Here is a 22,954-nt window from a genome sequence, read left to right on the forward strand (position 1 = left end):
CACAGAGATCCTCCTGCCTCTGCCTCCCGAGTGCTGGGATTAAAGGCGTGCGCCACCACCGCCCGGCTTAAAAGGCCTCCTTATTGCTAGTGTACAGGAGTATTTAAAGACCTCCTTATTGCTAGGGTACAGGAGTATTAAAAGGCCTCCTTATTGCTAGGGTACAGGGGTGCTAGAAGGCCTTCTATTCCTGGAGACCTCTCTTCTTGAGAAGTTAAGGTCTTGTTGCAGAGCTTGTGGTTGCAGCCTTTTTGATGGTACTTTTCATGTGTTGATTTCCATAGCCTTTCATGAACACCTCTGTGATCCCATATGATTCCTGGCAGACACTGGACACTGAGCACAGCCCACCTACTGTGTTGTTTTCAACCCTTGGCCATTGTCACTGAGGGCAAAACTGGGATGCTGAGCATAGAGTAATGTGTGGCACTGGCTAGTCGATTTCAGGCAAGTGGCCCACTGATGGTGCCAGTGTACTAGGCCCAGATTGAACTGGAACATAGGGGAAAGACATGTTCTCCTCTGTGTAGCTTTGGGAATATTAGTAGTAATAGGGAGGGGAAGAAAGCTTCAAGTCCCACTTTATAAGCCAGAAGTAACAAGACTCAGAAGCCCTGGGAAACTGGCAGCTACATGTGAATGGGTTAGCCTTTTCTCAAATTCTGTTCTCCTTCTGTTGATGGGTTATGACCAGTGTCCCATTGTAGAATACTGTATGCCACTAATGAGAACAGACTGGTAAGACTTCATAGGCATGGAGCCATGTAGAGCTCCCCTCGCCCCTGCTCCACACAGGAAGCAAGGGTGGTTCAGATAATATGGATGTGGTTAGGATCCCACAGCTTTATTTCTAGAAGAGCTGGTTCTACCACGTCCTCTCCCACTCCTTTGTCTTCTTTGTGTTTGCACACTAACTTTGTGTTAGATTGTGAAGACCCTGTTAGTCTTGGGGCAACTGTGTGTTTCATTTCTGGCCTGGCAGAAACTCAATCCATTCTGCTTGGGCAGCTTCCTTTCTATTCAAGGCTCATCCACGTTCTGGTCTTTATGTGCTGGTTCCATTTTGATACCTCTAGCTTACTTCTCCCTCATCTAAGGTGCCTTTTCCTCTGGCTCTGTGTATACTGGCTACTGCAGTCTCTCCCGGTTCTGTGACCCTGCATGTCCCCTGCCACTCCTCAGCCTTCTTCTCTTCATCTCTACTTCTTCCACCGCTCACAACTCTCCTCCAGAAAATCTTTGTCTCTGGCTTCACCAAAACCTAGATACCCAACATTTCAAGATAAATTTTCCACTGCAGCCTGGGTTCTCTGTGTCACTAGACTCCCACATGTCACCTGCCACCTCCCCCCTCCCCCAGGCTTGTCATCACTCACCTATGAGACTGATCAGTAAGAAAGGACACAAGTGACCTCCAGTCCTGAGGTAAAGTGGCAGTCAAAGAGGTATTTGTCCCCAACTCAGCTGCACCAGTGCCATCCTCAGTGGCCTTCCAGGAGGCTCCACAGTGGCACATCCCTAGGGTTGCTGGCATGCCCTTCTCCCTTTACCTGTACTCGCCTGCTTCTGTCCTGCCATTCTGGCACCATTTCTTTCTCTAAATGAGAATGACAGACACGTGTGAGGTCAGGACAGCGGTGCTGAGTCTGGGAAAGTGCAAACATCAGGTCCGCTTGATGGGTGTCACTTGTCCTTGGTCTTTGTCAGTAAGGTCTAATTTATAACAAGGCCATTAGTGGGAGATAGCTTGTTTTGGACATCTTTCCCGTAAGAGTTTTTCGTGATTTGCCTCAGAAAAGAGGTGAAGGTCTCCTTGTGGAGGTTAAAGCCCCAAGTCCTGCTACTTTCAGTACCAGGTCGGGGACAGTGTGTGCTGAAGCCCCTCTTCTTCTGGGGTAGCCTTGGTTCTTTTTTTCTGGTTGAGGCAGAGATCATGTTTTGGACCGAGGGAGGCATGTTCAGGTGGGGAATTGGAAGCACTGAGATTGCTGGGGAGCTGGAGAGCCTTCTAGGCCAGCAGCCTTCCGTGCTGGGCCTTTGTATTCTGGCATCACACTGTTTGTTGAGGGAATAGGTTTGAGAGAGGTGACACCCCTGACAGGAGCATTGGGCCCTATTGGCTCCTGACATCAGCCCATAGTGCTTGGTGACCATGAGGATCTGAAGAATCCAGAATCTCACCATCCTTGTATGGTAGGAAAGAAACAGGCAGAAGTTCTCAGTAGCTTGATAACAGTTCCGAGCCCAACAGAAGCAGGCACAGGAGTCCTCACTCTAGACCTGTGTTGTATGATCAGAAACAGGATAGGGTGGAGTGATTCCAGCAGTGAAACTGTCGGCTAGGAGGTGACGTGTTGTCACATATTTAGGGGACTACATTAGAGCTTGAGGACAGGCCCTTGCACACTGAGATCTGTCAGCAGCCTTCTCTGGGAGCAGAAATCAGGAGGATAGCCTTGTGTCCTGATTTTGTTCACCCAACAGGCTCCTGACCTTTTCTGCTTCTGTGGCCATTATCATTCTCCTGAGTGGGGAGAGGGGGGCTCATGGGCTGCTGGCGACTGCAGAATTTAAAAGTAGAACAAGTTTTACTCATGTTTTGCATTTACTGGAAGCTGCAGGGATGGAAATATACTCAGTGGGGTACAAATAGGACAGAAGGAAATACCATCTGGAGTGTGCCACATTTTGGGTGTGCACTTCGTGGAGCACACATGGCCCAGACTTGGCTGGTGTAAGGAGAGCCTGAGAAACAAGCAGAGAGATAGGATGAAGGATAGAGATAATATTTTTTAATTTACTTACTTTTGTTTTTTGTGTGTGTGTTTTGACTGTATGTGTGTATATGTATCACATGTGTACCTGGTGCCTGAAGAACCAGAAGGTGTTGGATCTCCTGGAACTGGAGACAGTTGTGAGCTGACATGTGGATGCTGGGAAACAAGCCTCAGTCCTCTGCAAGAATAGTGGATGATCTTTGGGAGGGGTGATAGTCACAAACTTCTAGAGTTACGGAAAGTCTTTATACAGAACTGGGAATCCCAATGAGTTCCTGTCAGAATTGAAAAAGTAAGCCATAGCAGATAGATTAAAATGCAATTGAAAGCAGAAAAGAAGAAAGAATTAACCATTAACTGACAGCTCGTATTCCAGCACAACTCACAGAAGCAGGGAATGCAGCGAGGGAGCCTTGCATACAGAGTTCTGTCTTGTAGGATCATCTATGAGTGAAGGAGATGCTGGAATGGTAGCTGTACTGGCTAGTTTATATCAACTTGACACTAGCTCGAGTCATTTGGGAAGAGCGAATCTCAATGGAGAAAATGTTCTTGCCAGAATAACCTGTGGGCAAGCTTGTGATACATTTTATTAATTGGTGATTGATATGGGGAGGCTCATTCCTATGCTATCCTTGGGCTGAATGCTGTAAGACAGCAGGCTGAGCAAGCTATGAGGAGCAAGCAGAGTAAGCAGCACTTCTTCATGGCCTCTACATCAGTCCCTGCCTCCAGGTTTCTGTTTTGCTTGAGTTCTTGTCCTGACTTCCTTCAGTGACGGACTGTGATGTGGAAACATATAAGTGAAATAAACCCTTTCCTGCTCATGTTGCTTATGGTCATGGTATCTCATCAAAGCAATAGAAAGCCTAACTAAGACCATGGTGTGGACCTGTAACTAGGTCAGCCTGGGCCTGCATAACAAGATTCTTCCCCTCCCCAGATCAAAAGGAGGGGACAATCAAAGTAAGAAATCCATTCTTAGTCACATGAAATCAGAAAAGACTCATGACCAGCAGACCCACAGGAAAGATAAATGTTGAAGGATGTTCTTTAGACAGCGGCCCAAGTGAAGAAGGAAGGGAGGGAGGAAGAGGGATGAGATGGGAAATAGGGTCTCCATAAGTGGATGTCAGGTGTGTAAGATAGATCATCTATAAGAGAGAGGTCCATCACAAAGGACAGGAGCAAATGGCATTCTCACTTGAGGCCTTGCAGCCTAAAGGAGTGACAGTTAAGGAATGTCAGACCTGGAGTGTGGCCATCAGGACCTAGAGCTCTCCTTCATAACACCCTTGGAAGAGCTGTACCACAGCAGTGGTTCCTTGAGCATGGAACTAAGTTAAATGATTGGAACAGAAGTAGATGGCAGTTTCCCAATATAATTGAAGTACAAAAATCAATTAAAGCCTTCCTGCAGTGTTTTCTGTGTCCCGCACTTCTCTAATGGTGGGAGGTATTTTGTAAACAACTCTTGCTCGGTGCTGGCCTCTCTTAAAGTGCATTGTGCTTTAATTAGACTATATCCATAATGCACATAACTGGGATTGTAATTGAAAAGCTAATGATTTTTAGAAGCCAAAAGAGAAGTCAGGGCTGTTGCAGGGATGTAAACTCATCACATAATTTAATTGCTATGAAAGTCTATTGATTGACTTCTGAAACCATTTAGATATGGAAAAAGTATAACTTAATAAATTTAATAATTAAACCTAGATGTTATTTTAAGTTGATTTTTATATTATCAAAATTCAGTTTGCAAGCTCTATGTTATCAAAAAACTTTTAGGTTGCGTAGGCTCTAAGTCTGAGAAGGAAGTTACCTCAGGGGTGCCAGTAAAGGTCTAGATGTCTGTATGGGAAGCCCCATCCTTACATAGCTTTGTCTTCATAGCTTTAACTATGCAGAAAGCCTTGGGGTTGGTATCCTTTCTTATCATAGCAGAGGCATGTAATAGACACAGCATGCTGTACGAACTTTGCAAGGCTGCATTCTCCTGTCTACACACCTTCTGCCACAGTGAAACAGATAGCAGGACTTGCTTTTCCCATCTGTGGTCATCAGCCACCCAGAAGATAGATGGACTTGGCCAAAGCAGGTGACTGTATGCCTCCAAGGAGGCACCTGCTGGCCTGTGCACATGACGTCCCAGTTCTGCTTCAATACCTTGTTCATCTACATCATGCTTACTTGATGTCTTCCATCAAGCTAGAAATGGCCCATCCTGAGGACCACTGTCCATGCAAAGCTGCAGGACATAGTGGAGAACCCCTTCCTGCCCTCCTTTTACAATTAATTTTTCTGACGTCTGGCAAGAAGTTGTCGAGCCTGTCCAACATCTTAAAGAGAGTGTGAAGACAGCTAAGCCATGCATAGTCAAAATGGCTCAAATTAACTGTGTGCATGTGGCTGCTTACGTCACTACTGGCTTCCATGCTGTGCATTCTGTGCATATGTTTTGTCTCCATTGCTCTTGGCATGGCAAGAACATGTGGTCATCCTCCTGGCTCACCCCTAGGTTGCTTCCTGTCTTCTGTGGCCACTCCTTGTCCCCATTGATCACTCCTCGTCCCTGTTGGCTGCTTTGTGCCCCCCACCACTGCACTTCTTACCCCTTACCCACCCTCTTGTTCCGCTATCTATTCATTTTCCTTCTTGCCTGACACTCTCTGGGTCTGGACCTTTATCCCTGCTCTCTTCTGCACCCCTAGTTCCTGCTGGTAACTTCATCATTTCATGGCAGAACTGTCCATGTCCTCACACTTAGTACCTCACACCAGTACTACCCAGGCCTGTGGTTTGGCCCCTGTGTTGGATAGTTTTATGTCAACTTGACATAGGTTAGAGTTATTTGAAAGGAGGAAACATCAGTTGAGAAAATGCCTCCGTAAGATTTGGCTGTATGGCATTTTTTAAATTAGTGATTGATGGGGGAGGGCCTAGCCCATTGTGGGTGATATTATCTCAGGGATGGTGGTCCTGGGTTCTATAAGAAAGCAGACTGAGCAAACTAGTGAGCAGCACTCCAGCATAGCTTCTGCATCAGCTCCTGCCTCCAGGTTCCTGCCTTGCTTGAGTTCTTGTCCTGACTTCCTTTGATGATGAACTGTGATGTGGAAACAAAAGCCAAATAAACCCTTTTCTCCCCAATTTGCTCTTGTCACGCTGTTTCATAACAGCAGTAGTGACCCTAACTAAGACAGCCACCTTGACCATTTCTCCCATTTTCAGGCCTGGTGATTGTGGGTACCAGGCTCTGTAGATTGTTCTCAGGCTCCATTCATTCTTAAATAGCCTAGCACCACCTGCCTGGGGGTGGCACTGCCCCCAGTCATGCCTACAGGCCGGTCTGATCGAGACTTTAGTTAAGGTTCCCTCTTCTAGTTGACTCCTGTTGTGTCTAGTTGACAATAGAAACATACAGTCCATGTGTCCCGTGTAGGAACTCAGTCTTACCCCTTCCCTTTCCATACCTTCAGGGTACGTACCTCTCCCACAGCCTGTCTTCAAGACTGTCTTGTTCTGATTTGGCTGCCCTACACTATGGTAATGTGAAATGTTAACAGGCCTACTAATCTGGTGGAATTTATTGTAGTCCAACACGAGATATTAAGTGGCTGTTGTGTGTAGTGTTTACCCTCACTGTCAGGATGACTTGTGCTTTGCCCTGGCAGACAGGGCCCTGCCCTTCCCAGGCTGCGTAATTGGAGATGCAACAACCAGGAGCTGTGACAGAGTTCAGCACCCCATGTACGACATGCCAGCTCCCATGGTGCACGCTTTATAAAATGCTCCTTAATTCAGGGACAGAATATCATTAACTTTGTAAGTGGATGAATACAGTGGACAACCAATTTAATTAACTTCTAATGTCGGCTGTTGGATGGGAGATGGAATGAAATTATGTGTGCATCTCTTGGGCCACCAGCCAGCCTGGATGGGGCTTGGTGGCTAGGGTCAGGAGGTGGGTAGGGAGCAGCTTTGTGCCATCTCTCCTGTCCAGCCCTGGGAGCTGAAATGCGTCAGCTCTCAGTTTGTACTGGTTACAAAGGAGGACACCCTGTGACAGCGACATGCTAAATGCTGCCTTTCCCACGTGCCCCCACCACCAGTAATGCTAGGGAGACAGGCGGTAATGCTGCCTCATCCAATTAGATTGGCTGCCTGTGAGTTTATTATAAAGGGAAGGATCAATAAAGCTCTGCATTGATTGAAACAAAAGCTTTGTTTCATTTATTATTGTTTATAATCTAATGAATGTTAAAATAACTTTGCTTTGATTTATTACTCAATCTGTTAAATTGTTTTAAAGCCAGTCCTTTCGGGGCTTACCTTTGGGGTCTGATCAGAAGAGTATTTTCTGTGAGTACACAGCTTCTCAGAAGCTATGCTTTAGGTAATTTTTGAGACTTGAGCAGATAGTTAAGTCAGAGCTGCTCAGCCAGTTGGACCCCAAGGGCACTGTGCTGATGGAATTTCTCCAGGAACTAATGTGTTCTGGGGGACTCTTGTCACATTCCTGCCCTCAGTGAGCTTCCTCTGTAAGGCGGCGAGTCTCAGGCAGCTGGAGTAGGAAGCATTTTGCAGGAATAATGGGGTGCTAGGTTAGCCTATGCTGCTTGGAGGAGATAGTGTTTCCATGGAGACTTGGAATAGCAGGGGGTTCCTGAGAATCACCCGAAGAGGAGAAAGAAGGCATGTTGTAACCCCAGAGGCAGAACTCTTGGCCAGCAGTGCTGGAGCCCTGTGAATGGCAGGTGTGCTGACTTGTGTGAGAGCACAGGGCAGAAGGTGTGCACTTGTGGACGGCTGGTGCACTACTGCTGAGAGAAGACCAAGGGGGCAATAGCAGTGGCAGAAGCAGTGCCCGTTTAGAGCTGATGGCCTTACCTTGGCAGAGGAGAGAATGGGATTTAGAGATAGACAGTGGGTCTATGGTCTGTTAGATTTGCACATGAAGTAGAGTTGGTGTGCAGAGGAGACATGTGGTGATGGGAAGATGCTGGGGGAGTTGGGGAAGGCCATCCTTCCCAGGGAAGCAAGAGGAGAGGAGGATTGTAAGACCAGCAGAAGACCTTCTAGAAAGAACCAATGCAATACATGTGACCTTATCAACTGAAGGTGGGGTGGAGGCCACCCTTGTAGGAGGAGGAGAAAGACTGAAAGGCTTTATTGGGTGCTCTCTCCAGATCCATTGTGTTGTCACTGGGGGTGGGGGTGGGGTAGGGAGGAGACTCCAGAGAAGAGAGCGTGGTACCCAGGAATAAAAGTGCAAACCTATCGTCCCATCACTCAGGAGGCTGATGCAGAAGGCAAGCCTGAACCATCTGAAAAGATCCTGTCTTCAAAAAAGAAGAAAGGGAGGGACGGAGGGCAGGGCAGGTGTCCTGTGTAGCTGAGGGACATGACCGTCTGATTTGCATCTGAACACCACTGAAGAGTGGGACTGGAGTGACACTGTGGTGCTGAGAGCAGAAACAAGATTGGAAGCAGATGTTTTAGCACAGTGTTAGCAAGCAGAATTAATTCCACAGGATATGAAAATATGATAAGACCAAGTTGGGTTTATGCCCAGAATGTAAGGCAGGCATTTTTTTTAATATTTATTTATTTATTATGTATACAATATTCTGTCTGTGTCTGTGCCTACAGGCCAGAAGTGGGCACCAGACCCCATTACAGATGGTTGCTGGGAATTGAACTCAGGACCTTTGGAAGAACAGGCAATGCTCTTAACCTCTGAGCCATCTCTCCAGCCCCAAGACAGGCATTTTTTAAATGTCACCATGCGGAAGTGGTAATGCCTCAGCCTCTGATGTTTTGAAGTTTGTTCTCAAGAGAGTAGCTCTGTCAGAGATTGATTGTAAGAGAGTGTATGCACTTGAAGGCAGGCAGCACAGAGGAGCGAGGCCACCTCCTTCCCTTGGGTTGGGGCATCTGTCAGGCAAAGGGGAGGTGTATGCGAGGAGGAGGAGAGGTGTGAGTAGTTCAACTACTCATGGTTTATTATTCTGTCAGTTAGAATTGGAACAGTTAAAATCTCTGGTTGCAGGCTTAAAGATTAGTTATTATTATGTTTTACAAAGTTTTTTCCTGCTTGTAGATTGATTTCACTTTAAAAAGAAAAAAAAGTCCTGGAATTGCAAATGCTTTATCCATAGAAACAGAAACAGTATGGTACAGTCTTTTGTGAGGAATTGCTTGCCCAATTCTGTATTGCTTTTACTAAGCACTCCTAGTCCTCCTACTATAGCCTCTTTGCCCTGTACTCATCTGTCCCAGCAGTGGTTACAGCGCTGGCACCTGGAGGGCCTCCCCACAGGCATGCTGGGAAATTTCATTGTTGAGTCCACAGTGCTGTGGGAGCTGCCCACATTTTCATAGGGCATCTGACCACAGATAAAGTGGCTGTTGCCCATCTCAGGGCACATGTAGGATATGCTTGTGTGACTTCCTCATGCATAGGATCTGAGAGATAAATAGCATAGTTGTGTGTCTCTATTGATGAGTCGATTTGGCTTAAATTCAGGACTCAGCCATTTCCTGGAAGAGTGAGCCCCTTACAGGAGCCTAGGTTAATAGTGTGCTCTTTGCTGCCAACATCCCAATGGAAATGATAGATTACCCAAGCCAATTTGTCACATTTGTTTGAGAATACACAGTGATAGAGGTGCTACTTACTAATCGCTTTATCTCTTCTGTGTGGGCTTCTGCTCTAGGCCAGGAAACTTCCAGGTTTGTGTGTAGCTGGAGCAGGAGTACACCAAAGCACATCTCATCTTGACTCTGCAGTCTTGTCACTATTATCTGGCCTCTGTTGTTCTGACTCTCTTATATGTGCAAGCTGGGCCTACCACTGTAGCATTCAGTCAGTGGAGCTATGCAGGTGGCCACACTCCTGAGACTGGAATGTGTCTGGATGGCTGCATTCCTCCTGAGATATGCCTGACAACTCTTCATTTCTAGCCAGTGTGGCTGCTGAAATGTCAGTCCACCTGGCCAGACTAGCTCCCCTCTGCACACCCCTGTCATGTACCCACTGCTGGGGGTCTGAACCTAGAGTGCATTATGCTAGGTCAACCTCAGCATCCCAACACTGAGCTTGTCAGGAGCTCTGCGTGTTGCCTTGGTCTTCAAGGGTGTCAGGGCTTTCGCCCCACACTCATAGCTATGGCAGAAACACAGTGGAGGCTGAAGGCTGCTTGTTAGCAGAAAACTATTAAGCACTGGTGACAGATTTATACATATGTAAAATGTATTTTAATTGTTTTTAGCAGGAGAGGCAAGAAATCAATACTACAAGATGTGTACTATGAACATGCTCTTTGCTTGGGGGTCTTCTGGCTGCAGGCCAGGGCACTGCCACAAGATCCTGTGCCCTGTGGTGAATGGTGTCCTGGTGTATTGATACAGCGGCAAGAATGATGGAAAGTTGGGCTGAGCTTTGACTTTGGGTATTCATTAGTGCTAATCATGGAGTTTCTGACTAGAACTGCAGTTTTGATGTATATACTACAGCTTATTTCGGTTTGTTTATCATAAACCTTATACTATCTTGTCTGCCTTCTCATGTAAGAGTCAATACTTAGTTTCCAAAGTGCACTCTCTAGTTTCTCTTCTCCTGAGACACTAGTTTCCAAAGTGCACTCTCTAGTTTCTCTTCTCCTGAGACAGGTAGAGAGGCATCCTACTCAGAGCTGTGTGTCATGTGGCCCTGGAGCAAGTGTTAGGTTCGGCTAGGCCCAGCCCTGCAATTTTCTCTTCTGGCCCATAGAGGAGGCTCAGTCCCTGCATCTTAATGACGCATAGTCTCTCATTGATGCAGCCTTAAGAAGGCAAACTGAAAGCTGGCTGCTTCCAAGTTCTGCTGTGAAGGTGCCTCACTCCCATGTGTGACCAGAGGAAAATGTGACTATGGGCTGGACTATCCACAGAGCAGAGCGCCTTCCTGCCACAGTGCAAATGGGGACAGATGACAAGAGCCAGCAGAGCCCTGGAATCTTCCAGAGGCAAGGGTCAATGTGATACACAGAGCACCTTGTGAATGAATGCCTGGCAGGATGTGGGTGGACGGGAGGAAGAGTGAAAGAAAAACTGCAGGATTCCAGGGGACGCTGGTTTCTGGGGCTGAAAGCATGGAGGTGAGCTGTGTGGGAAACCAGAGGGCTGGGGCATGGTCAGGAGATATCTTGGGATTGATAGGACATAAGATGACATAAAGAAGAAAGGGGTTGGATAAAGCCCTTCCCCACCTCACTGTGGAGTAGCCAATATGGTCTAGGGAAGGAGGTAGAATTCCACATAAGCATATACCAGATGGGGCCTAGCTTCATGAGAATGTCATAGACCAGGCACCTTGACTGCAAGACTGGAGTGGAGCTTGCTGCATTGACAATCAGAGTTTTGTGGCATATAATAGCCAGAGGAGATTAAAACCAAGCACTACTGCAAAAGAATTTGAGTTTTACCTTTGAGAGGCCAAAAGAAGCCATTTGTGCTGCCAGCGGACATAGTCTCAGCCTTCTGCTGTGCTATCCTTGGGGTCTAATGGCAAGTAAAGACCAGGCTATTCCTATGTGGATTCTGAGGAGGAAATACCAAACCCATTCTTGTGTGGACATTGAGCTGGGGGACAAAATCTTAGACTTTGTGGGTATTCTGGCCAGGGGGAAGTAGCCTGTTCCTGTGTGGATGCTGAGCTGGTGGACATTGAGCTGGGGACCAGACCCTTATGTGAACAATGAGTTAGGGGACTAGACCTGTTCCCATGGAGACCCTGAGCTGGGGGACCACACTTTACTGTCTGGTCACTCTAGTGGGGTTCCCAGACTCTTCCTGTGTGGACATTTGAGGTGGGAGCTGATTAACTTATATACCGTGGTCCTTAATTGTTGAAGATATTTGTTTTCCAACTCCATTTTTCATAATTGTAAATCTCATCTGTGCCTGTCATGTGGTCGTGGAGTAGATGGTGGTGGGTGTGGTATCAGATGCGTGAACCTTGGAGAGATGAGCCTAGGTCTCCCAAGGATTCCACTCCTGAAAACATGTGTGGCCTGGACTGTGCAGCTTGGGACAACAACACAGTGGCTGTTTGCTTGTTGGCCGACCAGTGCTACTTGGAGCTGACTGTACTGTGCTGGGGGATGGGAGGTAGTGGATAGGAGGTGCTGACCACTCCCTGGCCACCTCTGCCTCAGCTGCTGATACTGAATGTCCTCTTTTGTGGTCCAGAATCTCACATAGTAGAGAACCAGTATTGCCCTGACCCTGTCTTTCTCTTTGCTCCTACAGGCACTAGGAAGCTTTTATTTTCTTCACGAATCCTTAAAAAACATCTACCAGTTTGACTTTAAAGGTAAGACTCCATGCCGGCTTCCATGATCCGTTTCTGCAGCCCATCCCTTGGTCTGTCCTCTCCAGGTCTCCCTGGCTTTGTTGTCATAAGAAGGCCTGCATGGTCTGGATTTAGTGTCACTTATTCTTCTTAAAAACCTGTCACCCTGGTTTCCCTGGGGGGAGATGCTGCTGACCTGATGCTCTGCCTGTCCTGAGTCAAATGCCAAAGCCTCTGCCCTCTTCTGCTAATCTTAGCGAACTCTAGGTTCCTTCACTCCCCTCCCCTCCCCTCCCCTCCCTTCCCTTCCCTTCTTTTCCCTTTCTTTTCTTGGTTTTTTGAGACAGGGTTTCTCTGTTTTAGTAGTCTTGACTGTCCTGGAACTCATTTGTAGAGCAGGCTGGCCTCAGACTCACGAGATCTGCCTGCCTCTGCCTCCTGAGTGCTGGGATTAAATGTGTGCACTACCACACCCTGCTAACTCTAGATTGCTTACAGGAACTCAAAAGAGATAGTAGTTTTCTACCCATGGTCCTTTGGAATGCAATGGTATGAAATGAAATAGAAGAGTTGCATATTTCAGAAACAGAGTGGCTGTGAAACATGCTGGCTGTCATTTAGTAACTGGTGCTGGCCCTGCACTGTTTGCCTGAGTGTCACTGCCGAGATGGCCCTTTCTGCAGTTCCCCTATCTGGACTCTTTGGGAACACTTGCTCCCCTAAAGGGATTTCATCAGGGCTCTAACTACCTATTCCATTCTATCACTTCTGTTGTGTATGAACCTTCTTGAATTCAGTGCCCATCCGGGGCCAGATCATGTCACTAAGTTCATGACAATTATAAATATAACTGTTACATAAAATGTTCTTCTCACACATTTAAGTGTTTGGTTCCCAGCTGGTGATTCTATTTTGGGTTAGTAGTTGTGGAGTCTTAGACAGTGGGGCCTCTCTAGAGGGTACTGGGTCACTGTAGTCTGGCATTGAGATATAGCCCACTTCTGCTTCTTGATCTCCAAATGTGAACAAGTTCTTGCCACCTCCCAACACCCCTGCTAAGACTTTCTGCCATGATGGCTTGTATTCTCAAACCCTGAGCCAAAATAATCCTTTTTTAGGTTACTTTTTGTCAGGTATGTGTAACCGTTGACCACCTTCATCAGCTGGTTCAGGTTCACTGTTGATGTTCACCCAGAGAGAGTCCCCCTAGGAGACAGAGTAGCTTTCTTTTCGGAATTGCTTTAACATCCTGTCCAACCTTATGATGAGCAGGATTCCTGCCAACAGAGTGCTTGCCACTGCTTCTGCAGCTACAGTACACACTTGGTTTTCAACAAGCATGTGGCCAAGATGAGGTGGCCAGAGCTGCTTTTCCAGGACTCCATAAGCGTCAGGTACCAGAGCATGTCTCCAGCAGTGACATTCAGATATGGTCGTTTTTCTGCAATGCTAGGGTAAGACACAGAATAGCCTCTTAAACATGAACATCTGAGTGGTGGTGTCGCACAGGCCTTTAATCCCAGTACTCGGGAGGCAGAGGTAGGCAGACCTCTGAGATTGAGGTCAACCTGATCAACAGAGTAAGTTCCTGGACAGCTGAGAATGAGAACGCCTGTCTTGACACCCCCCCCCCCCACACACACACAAGAGAACACCAAACTCAAGAGGTTCTGAATCCATAGAAAAGTTTTCATAAGAAACCATTTGCATACATATTTTACTACTAAATGAAGTTAGTCATATTGTACCTTGCAAATGCGCAGTGCATCCTGCAAAACCTCCCATTGTCGGCATGTGCTTAGATGCTTCTTTCTGGGACAAGAGTCAATGCTGCAAACATCTAGTGGTGTCACCTGGTGGCTGCTGGCACTGATAGAGCCCACTCGGTCATTGCAGGCTGGGATGGGCACACAGTACTCACTCTCCTGATTAATGGGAGTCACAGCAAGAAATCTTGATAGATTTAAGGATTAATAACCTGATTTGAAAAAGTAAGGTCTCACAGGTAAGGTCAGGTACTGTATTCTGCTTCACAGAGCCTGCTGTCAAGGAAACCAAGTCTCCAGATGACTAGACTCTCATCAGAACCCATCTGGCTAGGAAGTTGAGATAGTCAACCCAGCTTCTAGCCTACTTCTTATGAGATGCAGGGCTGCCAATCAGTGGGAAGATCACAGCCTGGGGCAGGTGTAGTGGAAGATAGGTGCTGCTCTTAGTCTGTGAGATGTCTCCCTGGAAATCCTCAGGCAGCAGAGTCAAGCACAAGGATGGGAAAAAGGAAGATGGAGTGTCTGACACATAGCGGCCAGGGACGCGGCCCCAGCCCAGCACATCTGTCTGCGTCTTTAACCCAGTGGCTCATGTTCTGTCCTCAGCAGCATGCTAAAGACTTAAAAGTCAGGTTAAGGAGATGAACCAATTCTCTGGCACAGACTCAAATATGACAGAGATCTGGAGCAATTGTGCTAGGAATTTAAAGTGAGTGTGGTTAAGATGCCCAGTGCTGAGGTGCAGGAAAGTAGAAAATGAAACTCACAATAAACAGAAAAAAGAAATAAAGATTAGAGACAAAGTTAATGGAATTGAATATAGGAAATCAGAGAAAATTGTTTCTTAGAAAAGATTTATCAAATTGATACACTGTTAGCCCCATGCACCAAGAACAAAAAAGAAGGAAGATACAAAGTCTTGATAACAGAAATGAGTAAGGGACCACCACTGATAGCAGGGGAACAACACCTGTGAGTGAAGCTGAGTCAGAGGTAAACCTTCTGAAAAACAGCTGCTAGGTTCAGCAGGTTCACTGGGGAGCTCCTGAGGAAACCACGGCATTCTCTACGAAGTTCCCAAGACAAGCCAAGGAGCACCTCATGGCTTGTCCTGCATGCCAGCACTGCTTGAATCCCCAAACCAGACGGAGACACTGGAAAGAGGGAGATCGACAGACTGCTTCATGAAAACAAAATGCAAGAGTTCTCAGAAAGATGTTAGCAGTGTGTAAGGAGGATTATGCACTATGAACAGTTGGAGTTTACTCTAGTCATGCAATTGACATCACATTCTAAAATCAGCCAATAAAATTGTTCACACCATCTGTTAAAGACAGAAAACCTCATGGCTGCGTCAGTAGATGCAGAAAAAGTGTATGGCAGAATCCAGCAAATGCTCTCATCAAACTAGGAATAGAGATGACCATCCTCTCTCTACTGGACAAGAAAATCAGCTGCAACACCCCCTGGAAAAATGAACGGAGTGTCAAAACAGAGGGATCTGGCTAGCCACGAGAAACGTGAGCAGGTGGAAGATGTTGGTCTGATGGCTCTACACTGCAGGATCCCAGCTGTGACTGTCTGGAGATGGAAGAACTCTAGAGACATAGAGAGTGTGTCCAGGTGGAGTAAAGTGATATGTCTGGGCATAGAAGACGTTTTGGACAGAAAAATTGGTGTCATGACAGTTGTGTGCTTTTGTCAAAACCCATAGCACTGCAACATGAAAAGCAAAGCCTGAAGTACACTGGACTTCAGTGGGTAGCACACTGTATGCAGACGTGTGGAATAGGTATATGTGCAGTCTCTACTGCCTCTGAAAATGACATTTTTAGGACGTGCCCTTCCATCCCATGTCTTCCTTATCCCCAGGGAACAAGATGCTCGCTGGATTCCTTTTAAGCACAGTGGCTTCCCGCAGGTCCTGCCATTCCTTCACCTGCGTTTACATGTAGACCCGCTTGCCCTCAGCCATGGAGCATAGCTCCTTCTGTACCCTTGAGGTGTTCCTCCTTGGTGTACGTCTTCAGCTGAGACATGGGCTGCTAGGAGAGGTGTTGCAGTGCGGCCAGAATTTTTTTTTTTAATTTCTTTTTTTTTTTTATTGAGAAAAGGAAAAGAAAAAAGAAAAAAAAAAGTTTGCGCCTCCTCCCAGCCTCCCATTTCCCTTCCCCTCCTCCCACCCTTCTCCCCCTCCCCCCACTCCTCTCCTCCTCCCTCTCCAGTCCAAAGAGCAGTCAGGGTTCCCTGCCCTGTGTTAAGTCCTAGGTCCTCCCCCCTCCGTCCATATCTAGGAAAGCGAACATCCAAACTGGCTAGGCTCCCACAAAGCCAGCATATTATGTAGGATCGAAACCCCGTGCCATTGTCCTTGGCTTCTCATCAGCCCTCATTGTTCGCCATGTTCAGAGAGTCCAGTTTTATCCCATGCTTTTTCAGTCACAGTCCAGCTGGCCTTGGTGAGCTCCCAATAGATCAACTCCACTGTCTCAGTGGGTGGGTGCACCCCTCGTGGTCTTGACTTCCTTGCTCATGATCTCCCTCCTTCTGCTCCTCATTGGGACCTTGGGAGCTCAGTCCAGTGCTCCAGTGTGGGTCTCTGTCTCTATCTCCATCCATCACCAGATGAAGGTTCTATGGTGATATGCAAGATATTCGTCAGTATTGCTATAGGATAGGGTCATTTCAGGTTCCCTATCCTCAGCTGCCCAAGGAACTAACTGGGGACCTCGGCTTGGACACCTGGGAGCCACTCTAAGTTCAAGTCTCTTGCCAACCCTAAGGTGGCTCCCTTAACTAAGAATTGTGCTTCCGTGCTCCCCTATCCAACCTTCCTTTATCCCAATCCTCCTTTTTCCCCAAGTTCCCCCCATCCTCCCCTTCTCACTTTTCTCTCCCCATCTCCCCTTACCCCCATCCTACCTCACCCCCAAGATCTCAATTTTCTCCCTGGCAATTTTGTCTACTTCCCATAGCCAAGAGGACAACTATATGTTTTTCCTTTGGTTCACCTTCTTACTTAGCTTCTTTAGGATCACCAATTGTAGACTCCGTGACCCTTATTTATGGCTAGAAACCAATTATGAGTGAGTACATCCCATATTCATCTTTTTGGGTCTGGGTTACCTCACTCAGGATAGTGTTTTCTATTTCCATCCATTTGCATGCAAAATTCAAGAAGTCATTGTTTTTTACCGCAGCGTAGTACTCTAATGTGTAGATATTCCACACTTTCTTCATCCATTCTTCCATTGAAGGGCATCTAGGTTGTTTCCAGGTTCTGGCTATTATTTTGAGGAGCCCAGAGTGAGCCAAGCTTTCAACTGGTGTGTGACATTTCCTGGCTGTGTAGCTGACTGTTCTTACTGTCCTACTGATCCACAAGAATAGCCATGTGGCTGAGTGTTTGAAAGCAGTGTGTGTATATGTTCTTTCCCCTTGCTAACTGCATCCCTGTCTGAGTGGGTCCCTGCCATTACCTTTTCATCTGTAGAGCACAGGGCCACCAAGGGATAGATGTGATGACAAGAACATTTTAGTTTCGTGGGTCTGAGGGAGGGGCATTATACATCCCACTGACAAGCCTATTGGGAAAGTTACCTGCCTGGAAACCCCCAAAGTATCTGTTTGAATACCTCTCTGGTGGAAGCTTCTACTCCCCGGACTTCCAAGTGCCCTTCCACCAGACACTCGGCCACCCTAGCATGACTGGGTACTACTATATGTACCAGATACCCTCCTGTGGGATTGATGGGTGTCTGCAGCAAATGTTCCTGTGACCAAGTGCACTTCTGCCCCAGCACAGGGCTCACGGGGACCTCTCTGACCCTGCCTACCCACCCTGGGTGCTGGCTCCATGCTCTGCTGAGGCTTTGTTCTCTCTGAGTGAGGAAAACACAGAGATACAGTTGCCCTTCTGCAGTGATGGTGGTGGCGTTGGCTTCAAAGCGAAGCACGCTCATGTTCTCTAGTATCCACTTGAATCTGAGGAATATAATCAGAGGCCCATGCATTTAGCTCATGGCTGACCCAGTGTCTGGACAGGCTTCCCTGGGCTTTCAGTCCCTGTTGCATTCATTAGGAGCCATCAGTACAACCAAAACCAGATCATAGCCCTGAATGGGGACCCCTAACTCTAGCTGTTTCCATAGAATCAAAACTTTGTTTTATGTGGGTTCAGCCTCTATCCCTTCATGTCCTGGAGCTGCATACCTCAGCCAGCTCCCGCTGTCTACTTTCATCCCTAGTATGGAAAATACTCCAGAATGGGAAAGTTCTGCTCCTCCTAGAATGTGAAAACATCCCTAAAATCCTGGCAGCCGCTGGCCCAAGGCTAGTCTCTAAGAACCTGCTTGACAACTCAAGAACTTCTTTCTATTCTTAGCTCAGGGATCTTGGGGTGCTGGAACTGGTAACCAGGATACAAGACTGTCTGTGCTACGTTCTGGCCTTGGGAACCAAATGTTGCCTGACCCTTCTGGCACCTTGCTGAGGCCAGCAGTTCTCTTGCCCTGCCTGCAAGGGCTGTGAGAAATACATTCTCATGCTTATTTATCGTGCACCGTTGAATGTCGGACACTTGTCCATAGAAAGGACCTCTCTCAGGCCTGCCTGTGAAGGACTCAAACCAGGGCCAGTCACAGTGCTGTCAATCCGGGAGGGGTAGGATGGCAGCTAGCAAGGCAAGCCTGAAGAGTACCTGCCCTGTGTCCCTGTCTTCATCTCATGTAAAAATTGTTCCCTGGAATATGAGTAATGTCATTCGTGTGTGAAGAGGAAATCGATGTTATTAAATAAATTCATGTGAAGGTCTGAGTGAATGGTAATTCCACAGCCCTCTTAAATATATTCACGGCTTTCAAAGAGGGTGCCAATTAGCCCCTGTAAATCTGCAGGCTGGGAGCTCTTAGGGGATAATGAAGTAGAGTGTCAGGTTCCAGGTCATGGAACAAGAATTTATGAGCCATAGGCGCCTCTGGAGCAGCCGTTGGCCCCTTGCCTGCTTGGAGGCATCCCTATGACCCAGGGGCTGCTGTGGTAGGGCATGGCACTCCCAGTACATGTGGCTGGTCGGTAGGGTATAGTGACAGAATCCTTAATTCATATATCTTTCTATCTTTTCCAGCTAAGAAGTATAAAAAAGTCACTGGCAAAGAGATTTATTCAGACACTTTGGAGAGCACGCCCATGCTGGAGAAGGAGAAGTTCCCACAGGACTACTTTCCCGAGGTGTGTGAGGACTGGTGTCTCCTCATCAGCACACTGATTATCAGAATGAGTGAGTTAGAAGTGGTGTAGGTCGGACTGTCATCCACTGTCAGCAGTCACAGTGTGGGACTGCTTTCCTTAGAGTTTGGGGGTGATCTGGGCTGTCCTGGATAAGGGCACAGAGAACCTAAGAGCTCAGGTTTTGTTGTTACTAAACTTAGAGCTTCACTTGTGGGCACGAGAACCACTCCCCAAAGATAAGAAAAATGTCTTCATTCTCCCTTGGGCTGATACTGCGACTGGGAGTCTCTGTGTTCTGTGTCGTATATGCCATGCTGTGCAGAAATTATGCACATGGTACACCTTCACCTTCCTGGGGGTTGCTGGAGTGAGAGCTAAGACCCAGAGGAAACTCTGGGTTGCCTCAGTCGGTGAAGACACAGAAGCTAACACAGAATTGGTGGGTTAATGATACATGCTAGCAGTTGCACCTGCTTGATAGAGTATAGAAATTAAAAACCCAAAAGCTGCTTTCTGCCTCTCTACTCAGATATGAGTAGCTTCCTTCAGGCTTCATCTTACACCTTGCCCTGAATCGTCTGTTAAGGTTCGGTAGATGTTGGATGCCTTGGTTGGAAGGTTTTTAGATGCCGAGGTGGGAAGAACTGAGATTGGCCCCTGATGATGCTGGCTGTTCATACATGTCCCACCTACGTCATGATGTTGGAGGCACTCTCACCAGTCCCAAGGACTGCTCTGTGGTTCTCTCTTATGAGATGATTGCACTGTGTAGTAGTACACTTGCTCAGAGCTGGTTTTCAGCAAGGCCACACACAAATTTATTAACTTGCGTTGTAATTGTTCCTTGCCTGAAAGGATCATGGCTGCCTCTTGTCAGCTTGTGGCTTGGCATCCCCATCCATTGTTCTCAGGCCAGAGATGTTCCCCGTCTCTTGTCCTCTGCTGGCTCAGGTCTACCCTGGCTCAGTTTCTTGGCCCTTCTGCTTCAGGCATCCTGAGAGTGGAGGAGGGTGGCGCGAAGGTTTCAGTCTTCTGTGTCTGTATATAATAACACCTGAATCTGAATGTTACTGATAAACACGGAAGGACTCTATAGATGTTGTTCCCATGAAAAAGCCATGAGCCCAAAATGCCAGCTTTAGAGTCTAGTTACTACTGATTTTGGGTTTCTTTACCCAGAAGTCTCTGGGATCTCACTCACTATGTCATCTCTCATTCAAAATGGCCAGGGCTTGAGGAACTCACGTAGAAATGCTGGGTGCTGGGGCCCTGGCTTTGAGGTGTTCCCTTGCAGGCAGATGGTGTTCACTGAAAGGTAGTGCTGAGCATAGGCACAAGCTGTGGTGTATGTTCCAGTTCCCTGGGGAGGCAGTGTTTGAGATCATCCCCTCCCCACACCACGCATCTCTTTCCCCCCTTTAAATACTTTTTTAAACTGTCTCACATACTGAGAATTTGGCAAACAGACAGACACGTGGGCCCCATCCAACTATAGTGAAGCTGTGACCATACACACTCCCTATGTCTTGTGTGTGACTGTTACTGAGGCCCTTACCCTGTACTCCTTAGTAGGCTCTTCTGAGGACAGTGTCTGCCCTCTCTCTAAAAGCCGCAAGTGTGCCTAGTTTCTGATGAGGCCTGCACTGTGCTCTGTTTTAATTCTTGGGGATGCAGCTGCACTGTGCGTCGCCCATACCTCTGCACATAGCAGTAGGTATGTGGTGTCCTCCACAAGAACCAGCATGTAGCCTCCATCCCCCACAGCCTGTGTGGCCTCCCTGCAGCCTTTTTCTCACATCACTCCTTGAATTCCATAGCTGGAATCCCATCACAGCTTCATCTACTTCACTAGAGGCAGTAGTGATGTGTGTCACAGCAAAGTGTATCCTGAGTGGGCAGGAGTAGGGAAAAGGCTGGGGCTGTGGACATCAAATGAAAGGCTCTTGCATAGATGTGCCTCTGGTCCCCAGCAGCTTCAGCCCTTGCTTGTAGAATTCTTCCAAGGGCCTCCTTGTTCCTACCTGCAGCCTTGGGGCTTCTCTGACTAACAGTTCTCTTGCTTCACTAAACCTGGTGGCCTCGGGAATCAAAGTCTGTGAAATCTGGGGGTCTTGGCTATACCCTACCACCCATATAGGGAGGATACCCTTTGCTCTGAAGGCTAGTTCTCTGTACCTGCATAGCACTGACAAAGTGGAACCTGCATCAGGACAGAGTATGAGAGGCTGACTCCTTCCCACAGGAAAGTGACCACTGCCTGGGTCCATCCCTTCCTGTACTTAGCAGACCGCTGGTCAGGACCTCATTCACGTTGTCTGCAGGCAGAGAAAAGGATGCATCCCTGTTGTTTTGTTGAGTCAGGGTCCAATCATGTAGTCTTGTCTGGCTTCGCAGAGATCTGACTGCCTCATGAGTGCTGGGATTTAAGGCATGCAGCAGCATCCCTAGGATATCTTTGAAGGATGAACTCTCATCTTGGGAAGGCCACAGGATGTCTTTAGGAGGACCCCTGTCTTCACTTAGAACAAGTTGCTGTCCATGATTGTCAGCTGGTTCCCAGACCCCCGAGGTGGCTGGCTCCTGGGCCTGCAGGGAAAGTGCGTGCTCAGCTGGGGAGTGTACCCTTAAGTCTGGGCTGTGCAGTGCGCTCTCATGTGTCCTTTCACCACGGTAATGATCAGAAACAAAACCTCGTTTGAAAGCCACAAACTCCCAACACCTCTGTCAGTTCCGTGGTGCTTCTTAATGCACAGATGCTCACAGAGCATGTTGTGTTCCACAGGGTGGGGCCCGGGGCTCCAGCGCAGAAATCACCAGCAGCAGCTCTATTTAGACCCTCGGTATCCCCTCCTGGGCTTGCCCCTTCATGCCTTCTGCCAGGCCGTCACTGCACCCAGCACATTTAGGGGAGAGAATTAGTTGAAGACTGATCTCTCTTTCTTTTATTGCCATCACTTAAGGATAATCTAAATGTAATTACCGTGATGGAGGCATAATGCAATTCCAAATAATGACGGCCCTCTGCTTCTAAAACTAACAAAACTTTCTCTGCTGATTTATGGGTGCTTCTGGCTCAGTATGAATTTCAAATGACGCCTCTGGGAGCAACACTCCAGATAACGCAAGGCCATTTTTAAAAAGCAGATTTGTGTAGTCGATCGGACCGAGTCATTTTTTTCCTCTTGGCCGTGGTGAGAAATTGGTTGTTACCATAGATCACAGGCCCTGCTGCATGTGCCCATGAAAGATGAATTAATTCCACTAATGCTCCAAGCAGGCCTTCCTCAGTGGGGCCGCGTGGTGATAACCTCCTGCAGCCCCTCTGTTCTCCGCTGCGATTTATGCTCTCTCAGTAGATGAAGCTGCCTGGATTCGCAATCCATCTGCTGGCTCAAGGAACCCCATTAACAGGGAACTGAGCAGAGGCCACACGAGGTGAGCGCTGTGTCCTCCTCCTAGGCCTATGCGGGTTCCATTTCTGACCATGGTTCCTCTAAGAGAGGAGAAGCCATGTGAACCTGAGTGCCATCACCCCAGAGACATGAGAACCTTGCCGTCCCCATCGGCTCAGAGGAGTTCATAAGGGAAGGTTTCAGAAGGTTGGCAGTGAGAGGAAAGTCCCAGAACATGGTCTCCTGGAAGTGACCTATCAAAGTCGAGCCCCACCTACCCTCTGCACACTGCTCCCATCTGCAGTGGCCAGGGGACAACTTTGTAACTGGGAACTTCTAGGCCTTCCAAGGCCTTTACTATGGCCTGGGTTGTTCCTGCCTCTATGCCTGTCTATGTGGGCCTTCCCCACCCTCCATACCAAACATAGTCATAAGTAGGTATATGTTTGT

The 22,954-nt window shown here is 47.6% G+C and overlaps 1 protein-coding gene across 2 annotated transcripts in view; it reads left to right on the top strand.

Moving 5' to 3' along the window:
* The window catches only part of Inpp5a (inositol polyphosphate-5-phosphatase A), a 200,437-nt gene that overhangs the window by 112,037 nt on the left and 65,446 nt on the right, over window positions 1-22,954 (top strand). For both annotated transcript variants that reach the window (XM_026781193.1, XM_005351446.2), the window contains exons 5-6: window positions 12,072-12,135; window positions 19,009-19,112. In XM_026781193.1, coding sequence (XP_026636994.1) covers window positions 12,072-12,135; window positions 19,009-19,112 — 168 coding nt within the window. The remainder of the gene's footprint in view (window positions 1-12,071; window positions 12,136-19,008; window positions 19,113-22,954) is intronic.

The sequence above is a fragment of the Microtus ochrogaster genome, chromosome 8, assembly GCF_000317375.1.
Source record: "Microtus ochrogaster isolate Prairie Vole_2 chromosome 8, MicOch1.0, whole genome shotgun sequence".
NCBI classification, from domain to species: Eukaryota; Metazoa; Chordata; class Mammalia; order Rodentia; family Cricetidae; genus Microtus; species Microtus ochrogaster.